General features: G+C 37.6%; 1 protein-coding gene across 1 annotated transcript in view; it reads right to left on the reverse strand.

Annotated features, from left to right (window-relative positions):
* Window positions 1-7,063, reverse strand: part of SLC9C2 (solute carrier family 9 member C2 (putative)) — a 66,020-nt gene extending 58,957 nt beyond the window's left edge. The window contains exons 1-4 of the mRNA XM_064477995.1: window positions 6,804-7,063; window positions 4,593-4,693; window positions 3,028-3,156; window positions 167-332 (exon numbers count right to left, since the gene is read on the reverse strand). Of these exons, the coding sequence (XP_064334065.1) occupies window positions 167-332; window positions 3,028-3,156; window positions 4,593-4,693; window positions 6,804-7,056 (649 nt within the window). The 5' untranslated portion in view covers window positions 7,057-7,063. The remainder of the gene's footprint in view (window positions 1-166; window positions 333-3,027; window positions 3,157-4,592; window positions 4,694-6,803) is intronic.
* Between the last annotated feature and the right edge of the window lie 2,640 nt (window positions 7,064-9,703).

The raw sequence follows: 9,703 nt of genomic DNA on the forward strand, positions 1-9,703 counted from the left end.
ATCTCAGGTTGCCTTATTGACTTTGCATATCAATCAATGCTCCAGCTCCAAGACAAACAGCACAAATATCTACTTTGTTAGATGCATAACTCATGGAAGAAAAATACTGTCAAAAGGAAATAATTTATCCTCACATCTTCAAGAGAGAGAAATAAATCTGACATACCAATAGTTTTCAGTGAATTCACAGAATGAACAGGATCTGTAATGACAAGGGTCATGCTAAAGAGTACGCAAGATTGCAAATCCCATGAGTCCTTATTGAATTTCAGAACCACATATCCAATTATGATGAATGCTATAGAAAAGCTGATGAATCCAGTTAACAAGACCTGTGAAACCAATTCATAACATGGTATTAGGTTTAACATCTCAACATGGCATGACTGCATTTACTTATGTATGAGTCAGATCATGGCTATATATTTTATACCATTACTCTGGAAGATAACTTTAAAAGATAGTCTAGTTTACCTACCTCAAAGAAACCACCCCTTCCAAAAAAATGAGATTCTACTTTTTTGTGAAAAGACCCATTCACCAATCTCTCTGGTTGCTATTCCAGCTTAATAGTTATCATTGTCAAAATGTTCTAAGATGGAATGCAAATTTCTCTTGCTTCTGTGTGAAACATTTCCTGGTTTTCTCAGGGATGATCTGCAGGGCTCCAGGCAGAAAGAGAAGTAAAACAATGGGCAAAAAGCCCATTCCAGCTGATCTGGCCCCCGTGGTAAGGGTTTTCTAGAAGCCGTATTCAGCAAACTTTTGTGTACAACTCATTGCTCAACTGTTTCCTGACACTACCACATCTGTCAAGGATGCTGGGAAATGTAGTACTATTTCACACTGGATCCGCTCCCACACCAAACAAAATACAGGAAGTCTCTCTCTAGTGAGAAAGAAAGGGATAGACAATCAGTAGTGCCTGCCTCAAAACCAGCAACAGAACATAAAACTTTGAAACAAGGAGAGGAACAAAAGGGATAAAGAAAACTGGATCAACTTAATTGATTGAGAAGGGAAAAATGAATGAGAAAAAGTAAAGGAAAAGCATCATAAATAAAAAATACAAAATCATATGGGAGAAACAGAAATTTAACTTCTTTTAATTTTTTAAAATTTATTCTTTAATTTACATACAGTAAAATTAATTCTTTTGACGTATAGTTATACAAGTTTTGACAAATGCATAAAGTCATGTGACCATGACCAAAATGAAGGAACAAAACAGATCCGTCACCCCCAAAAATTTGTTCACACTGCCCCTTTGCAGTCAGTTTCTTCCCTCATCCCCACTTCCTGGCAACCAATGATCTATTCTACAAACGTGCAGTTTTGCCTTTGCTAGAAGGAAGGTCTATGAATGGAATTATACAATATGTAGTTTTTGGGTCTGGTTTCTTTCTCTTAGCACAATGCATTTGAAATTCTTTCATGTTGTGCCTATCAATACCCTGTTCCTTTTCTATTGCTGGGTAATATTCCATTGTAAGATGTGCCACAATTTGTTTACCCATTTGATGGTTGAGAAATGTTTGAGTTGTTTCCAGACTTTTGAGATTATGAATAAAGCTGCTATAAAGATTCATACAGAGTTTTTATTGTAAGTATAAGTTTTCATTTCTCTTGGGTAAATATACATGAGTGGAATTGCTAGGTCATATGGCAAATGTATACTTAACTTTATAAGAAATTCCCATACTGTTTTCCGAAGTGGTTCTACCATTTTGCATTCTCACCAGCAATGTATGAGAGTTATAATTTCTCTGAATTCTTACCAGTACTTGATATTCATCAGGCTTGTTACTGTTGCTGCTGCTGCCATTCTAATAGGAATGTCAGTAATATCTCATATGGTTTTAATTTGTCTTTCCCTAATAATTTAAGATGTTGAGCATCTTTCCAAGTACTTATTTGTCATCCACATATCTTCTTTGGTACCTCAAATCTCTTAAAATCTTTAGCCTTCCTAAATCTATTTTTAATCACAATAAATATCACCAAAAATACATCCCCCCCCCAAAAGCCAGCAGAGATAATCAACCTAGATAAAATAGCAAAATCCAACTGTGTGTTATCAAAAAGACAAACATAAGTTCACCAAAATCTTGAAAGTAAAAGAATGGAAAATTTTTAGCAGACAACTACTAACCAAAAGAAAGCTAGTATAACTATAGTAACACCAGATAAATTTGACTTAAGGCAAAAGCATCATTTGGAATCAAAGGGTAACTAAATAGTAAGGAAAAAAATTAACTAGGAAAATAACAATTCTTCTACATGCACCACCGGAGTTGACAGATGAAGCACATTCTCTGATCACAATGTGATAAGGGAAATAAAAATAAAAAGCCATATTTGGAAATTCAAAGACAACTTCTAAATAACTAATGGGCCAAAGAAAAAAGTATAATAAAATTTAGGTAGGAGGGATGATAATGAAAACCCTAAAAATCTAAACATGTGGGGTGAAACTAAAAGAGTAGTTAAAGGAAAATTTAAAACCTTAAATGTACAAAATATAAAAAATTTAAAAAGCTAAAAGTCAATCAACTAACATCTAACTCTAGATGTTAGAAAAAACAAAGAATGAAATCAAAGAAAATGAAACGTTTTGGAAAAAAAAATTAGTCTGGCAAGCATGATTTAGGAAAAAAGAGAAGGAATAAATAAAACAACCTTAACAGTGAAAATGGACAAATCTAGAGATACAGTTGAGATGAGTCAGAGGTGGGATCAGGATCCAGGTTCTGCCGTTTCTCAGTCTTGTGACCTCGGAACTACAGTCTGCTTATACGTGAAGTGGGGGTGATACTAACTCAGTGCCCCGTCACAGCGGTCACTCAGCAAATATTCATTCCTCCTCCCTCCCCTCAGCTCTCTTTAACTAGTGAGTCTGCAGAATGAGGAGAGTTAAACAACAAGAAACGTGAGATTTGTGAATTATTAATCTTCTTTGTAGACAGATTCTCCATGAACATGAATAAGCAAGAATGGACCATAATTTGTTTTAAAGTGTGTTCTTACCTGCCAAAACACATTCTTCAGTACATAAAAGTCCACATCCAAAGCAGCCATAAATATAATTAAAGGTGAGAAATAACAATAAAGTGCAAAACTTGGTGTTCTTAGGAGAGGGTGGACGACTTGGTGCACCTGAACTAACACAGGTAAACAAGAAATTAGTTTGCTGCCTTTTTGAAGACTTAGAAATTAGGCTGATGCTCTGTCCATCAATATTAAATTTTAGAATATTCCAACTGATGAGAGATCATCTACAAAGCCAGTCCTGAGGGTCTTGTGGTAGACTGCTTGATCTGATTATGCAGATGACTTAAATGCATAGTCCTCTATTCACCAGAAAATTGTGTGCACATGAACATTGACGGTGGTAAGTAATCAGCATTTTCGAAAGTGGTACTTCTAACACTGGTGATCCCAGAGATGATCTTAGGTGGTTCACAGAGAAGTATTTTTTTTAATTTGAACATTATATATTTATTCTAATTTGCACAAGAGGGGAAAAAAGAACTTTATACATGGGTACTTGGATTTCACAGACATTTGCTTATGATTTAAAATCTTTCCGTGAGTCAAGCAGAGAAAAATAATATGTAGATAATAGTACAGAGAGTGTATATAGGACATAAATCATGAAGGTTATACACAGATGAGGGGAAAACACTTAACAGCAACAATGACTGAAGTGCTTGCTGTAAATATTCCCTCCTGAAAAGTTTTTGGTTCAATTAATAGTTTAATCGTCATGACTTCACATCTCTGTAACTCATCAGTAAAATGGGAACAGAGTACATACTTCCACTGGGTTGCTGCAAGAATGAATGAATTAACTTAATAAATTACTATGAATTAAATGAGTTAATAAATTAATAATAATAAAAAAAGAAAATCAAAGCACTTAAAAGGGAGTCTGGCACACAGCAAACACTCAAAAGATACGCTAATAGTAATAGTGGTGTTTCAGAAGAATACCGAGGCTTTTTTTTTTACAATCCTTGATAGATACAAGCATTGTCTCCCTTTTTTTTTTTAAATGAATGAGTGGAGACAAATTGTTGTTGATCACACTGCTATACATTTGAAATCAGGGGTTAATAAATAAAATTAATGAAATTTTTCTTGGATCTGTATTATGTATTACATGATGCAAGTTTTGCATTTAATCTGGCAGTTAGGAAAGAGGAACCATATGCTTCATAACGACAGTTAACTGCTGCCTTCTGGAACGCAGGTCTCCGCAGGTGCTGAAGACAGTAGCTCGGGAGAATCCAGTGTACACACAGGGGGAGGAAACAAGAGTGAGCCAAAGGCAGATGACAAAGAACCCAAGAATGCAATCACCTTTTACTCACTTCCAAATCACTGCTCTATTTTAAGCCTCTCTGATTTATGTCTGCTATCTTGGATAGTTTTTCATTTTCGGAATTTTTAACACCAGATGAATTTTTCTCAGTAGCTGCTTACAGTTAAAAAAAAAAAAATTCTACTCATTTTGGGGTGGGGGTGAGAGTTGACCTTGGTTTTGGTTTTTGCTCTTTCATCAGCCCTCTACTTTATGGTAGGTACGTTACCTCGACAAAATTGTAGGCCAGTTGTCCTATCAAAAATCCAAACAGAGAGAGAATCGTCAAGACGGTGACTTCAGAATTCTTTAAAAATGCCCTCAGAAATCCTGGAAAATAAAAAAGTATGTGTTATTTAGACATAAGGAATAGTTTAAAAATAATCTAATATTCCCTCTCTTTGGGTATTTAATTTTAAACTTCCTCTGAACATCCCATCATTAAGAATAAATAACTGACAGCTGTCGCAAATGCTGTCTCTCCAGTATGACACACATAATGAGGCACTGCTCATAGGTCAATTTGGAAAACACTGAAGTTCCAACAACCTCCCATGCTCCCACCCAATGGCATGTTAGGACCACTGTGTGGGTTTCTTGCCTATGGATCTGACGATGAGAAATTATGAAAAACTGAATTTCATATCTACATATGTACCTTATACTAATCATTACTCATCCTGAGCCACAGCAAGCCCGAAATACTTTTATCTGAGATCTAACCATAGGGTAAACTGCCTTCACCAATAGGTGTCCAAAGACATTCGTTATTCTCTGTTTACGTGCATTTTCTTGCCTTAAAACTCCCTTCTCTGTCTCAGGTTATTCAGCTCATTCTCTCCAGAGACGATAATCCAACTAATGTATGCCTAAGGCAAGACTCATTGTCATCTCCGATTCTGCACTGCCTGCCTTCCAGCTAAAGGTCAAGACAAATCAGTAAACATTTTTTTGAATGCTTCTTATGCGTAAGGCTAGATAAAGAAATGTTTCTCAAATTTCTGCATTGTCCTTTCCTGCTGGAGCACTTGTCTCTATGTAATCACAAAGGACCTAAAGCTAGTGAAATTCATGGTCAACAGCACCTCATAGCACCCAAAGGGAGCAAGGTCAGTAATGAGCTTTCCCAGACAAAGCAGTTCCACCCTTTGATATGAGTAAAATTAAAGGAGTTCTTCAGGTGTGTTTGTATCTCTAGTGTCTCTAGTTCCAGAAAGGATTTTAAAGCAGCTGACATGTTTTCCCAAATAAAAAAAAATTTAAGGGGACTAGAAAATTTTCTCTAATCACTAGCACTGAATTGTGGAATAAAGCATCTGTGGTGTTTTAATATGTTATTTTATCTGCATGAGTATCATTCACCATACCTACTGAATTCTTAATCATTGTTTAAGAGACCCTGACAGGTGAAGCTTTTCCAAATTCCCCACTGCGGGGTGGGCTGGGAGGGTGCATCTTCCCTAAAGAAAAAGTACATCAAAAGCCATACTTGTTTGGAAAAAAATTATATATATGTATATATGTATATGTATATTTATGTGTGTGTCTGTGTGTGTGTGTGTGTGTGTGTGTGTGTGTGTGTATATATAACTGTATCATTATGCTATACACCAGAAACTAACACAACATTGTAAATCAACTACACTTTAATTTTCTAAAAAGTCATACTAGTTTGGGATTAACATATACACACTACATATATAAAACAAGGATCTACAGTATATCACAGGGAACTATATTCAACATCTTGTAATAACCTATAACGGAATAGAATCTGAAAAGGAATATACATATGTGTGTGTATATATATATATAAATGAATCACTTTGCTGTATACCTAAAACTAACACAACATTGTAAATCAACTATACTTCAATTAAAAAAAAAAAAAAGCCTTGTGCTCTACACTGGAATTTGACACAACATTGTAAAATGATTATAAATCAATAAAAAATGTTAAAAAAAAAAAAAAGCCATGCTAGACATTGATGATGTCAACTAAGCAAACTGAATCGTATAGCAGGGTTCTGTTTGCCCTTCACTCATCCCAGATATTTCGTCAGGTTAGTTCTGGCAGGCAAGCAGGCAGCCAGGCAGTGTAAGGCTCTCCCTCCCCCTTGTTCCCAGAGATTCTGGACCATACCTTTGTAGTTACACTAACGAAACTGCATTGTCCTTATGTTTGCCTGTCTTCCCCCACAAGAGGGCTCCTGGAGGTTAAGGACTGTCTTACTCTCCACACTGCTGTGTTCAGCAAATGTCACTGAATGAAGGAGCCATAGCATAAGACGATGCTTATAATTAAATGAGACAAGACAGACAGCATTCACTCATATCTTATAATTTCACTGGACCTCTTCTTCTGTTGTAGTTGTGATCACTTTCTGCACTAAGAAAGGTTCAGAGGGCCGAGGAAAGAGATTTAAAAACAACCACTTACCTCCCAAAACAATAATGGAACACACAAGAATTATGAAATTCCCCTTTGCAAAATTGTAGTCAGCTGACCTTCCACAGAGTAAATCGGGTCTGCTACCTTCTTTTTTCTCCCAGAAGGAAGTATTCGATTTTCCCATTGCTTTTTTGGTCCCAGTTGATGAACCCGGATGAGAGTTACTGTTGACAATTTCACTAGTACAGACTAACCTGTTACAATATGCAAAAGAAGAAAATGAGGCTTGCCAGGACCCCATGCATCCATATCCTTTCTACCTAAGATTACACTGCACTCAGATATGAGCATGTTTCTTCTTGCCACAAGGTACGTATTAATACCTCCTGTTCCACCTTTGCTCTAAGAACATGTAACAGAACACTAATTGCTGTGTTAGTGTTTCTTCCTCGTACTGCTACATGTGTATGGGGGACGGATTGTACTGATTTCTGCTCTTACCATTTATCATATGAAATGTTAACGTTTGCCTTCCCCACTGGACAGTTTCTCAAGGGCCAGGGCTGATTATTAATTTTCTTTAAGTCTGTGCACAGTTTGTGGCACAAAATAAGCTCTCCATAAAAATCTGAAGAGCTGGACTCGTTGAGGGGGAGCTCTTTCTCCATGGGCACAAACCATACTAGAATTCTCTTTTACTACTGCAATCCCCTGTCCCTTTTTCCCTCTCTCAGGCCCCTCCAAATCCAAAATGGCAAATGGGAAACAAGGTCAAAGTTGAGTCACACCAGTTAAGGCTGGGGATGGGGAAGGATTTGAATAACCTAAAAACAAAGGAAAAGACTAAAGTTGAGTTTTGATCATATGGTACCTTTGAATGAGTTAGAAAAAGTCCCCCTTCCTGACAACAGGGCACATGGCTTGGCCCATGAATAACAGGCTGGATTTCAGCAGCAATACCCACACCCTCCTCAGCTGTGGTCCCTGGGTAAGGACACAGCCTGCACAAATCTACATGTGGGTCCTGAGAAGGACTCGTTGTCTTTTACTTTTCTTTGCAGCTAGCATTAACCTAAAATTCCTGGAAGTTTCTAAAGTATCCCCTGTGATATCTGGAGCTCACCTTTGGAAATATGTTTTGCACTTGTTTGGTCTACAAGCCACAGTGACTCTGGTGTGAAGCAGAGGGTGGGCCAGAAATGAGACTCAAAATGTTATACCCTCAGACCATCTCACCTGGCCCCCAAGTAGCTCTTCAGGTCCTTGGCAACCTCACAGCCTACTATCCCCACCTGTCATTACAGCGTCTCACTCTCAAATCAAGTTCTCCAAACAACCAAGACCAGCAATACCTTCTACCAAAGCTAAGCAGGTTCAGAATTGAAATAAGATGAAGGCAGTTGAAAATCACAAAGCTCAGCTCTGTGTCTGTTTGCCAGGGGCAGTACTGCCAACTGATATCCACCGAAAGCCATTTCCATGCCTAATTCCTATTGGTTTCTTGTCAACTTACTTTCATTCTGATTGGCTCCATACATTATCCCCACCCCCAATCCAGAAGAAACTGATTCCAGTTCCAGGGAAATTTGCATTTCTTAATGCTCAAGCTGTGTCTATATCCACAACTGTTTTAACTGATTTTCTTTGCCTGATGTAACGGCTGAAATGGTCATGGACCATGTAGACAGAACCTCCTCTCCTCCTATGTATGTTTGTAATACATACTCTGTTTTTCTTCTTTCAGCACTAACCCTTTCAACACTGCCTTGTCTCCCCCACTTTTTCATTCATCCTTTTCTACTTTTTCTTTTTCTACCTCTCCTTTCTTTTCAATGGAGTTTCTCACTCCCATCTTTCTCCTTAACTCCTAACTTGTCATGGACTTTCGGTCCTTAATATGAAGAAACAGTATCACCCATTCTTCACAGGAGGACAAATACACCCCAAATTCCATGATGTCTAACATGTGAAATTTTTCCCTCAAATCTAATCATCAAAATAAATACAGTATATATTTAAACAAATGAACAATTAGTCAACTTGTAGTTTACTTTCAAGAAAGTTATTTTGTGACAGTTTAATTTCTACTCTCTCATTCCTGTGCCACACTAATCGAATCCTCTTCCCCAGGGCACCCAGGATAGCACCACAGCAGTGAGATTACTAAATCTATCAGCAATCTTCTCCATCACTAGTTTCAAGGAAACTTTGACAAAAGTCCAAGTTCCTACTTGAGACTGAACAGTTTCAGTCAACAGCTCTATGTCTGCTCCTGACTGCAATAACCACCACTGGCTCAAAATACTTGCTTTACAACATTTTGTTGCTGTTCTCTGCTATGGTTCTATTAAGCCATTGGGACCATCGCTAACATAAATCCCAAGGACCACGTTTTTTAAAAAGTTGTCTTATTCACAGGCTGTCTCCTGAGAGACCTATTCCTTACTCATTCCTGTCCTGCCCTTACTGAACTCTTCCAGTTACCAAGTTCACTACCCTTTCTCACATTTTCATCTTAACCCTATCTATACTGCTTGTCACCTTGACTTCTCTCCTCAACTGCAATGTCTCAGGCTATTCTGAGTGATGTCCTTCCAGCTCTGTCTATATCTATCCTGCACACTTGGTTCACCTCAACCCTACAGGTAAGGCTCATGCAGTTTTATATTTCAAATATCAGGCTTTCCGTGGCTTTTGGAAAAATCCACATACCTCAAGAAAACTTGGGCAAAATTCATAGAGTCAGCTCTAGATCAGTATTGTGCTGAGAGCAAGAGACAGCACATAACTAAAACACAGAGATGATCCAATGTTTTGACCTAACATTATTTCCCATAGAGCTAAAAAAGAAAGCAAAAATAAATGTCTATTTTGCCGTCTTGGGTAAAGCCAGCTAAGCAGACTTTGGTAGCTTTGAGAGTTGAGGGCTGAGAGGCTTCCCGGTGTGC

The sequence above is a fragment of the Camelus dromedarius genome, chromosome 23 (genome assembly GCF_036321535.1).
Source record: "Camelus dromedarius isolate mCamDro1 chromosome 23, mCamDro1.pat, whole genome shotgun sequence".
Taxonomy (NCBI): Eukaryota; Metazoa; Chordata; class Mammalia; order Artiodactyla; family Camelidae; genus Camelus; species Camelus dromedarius.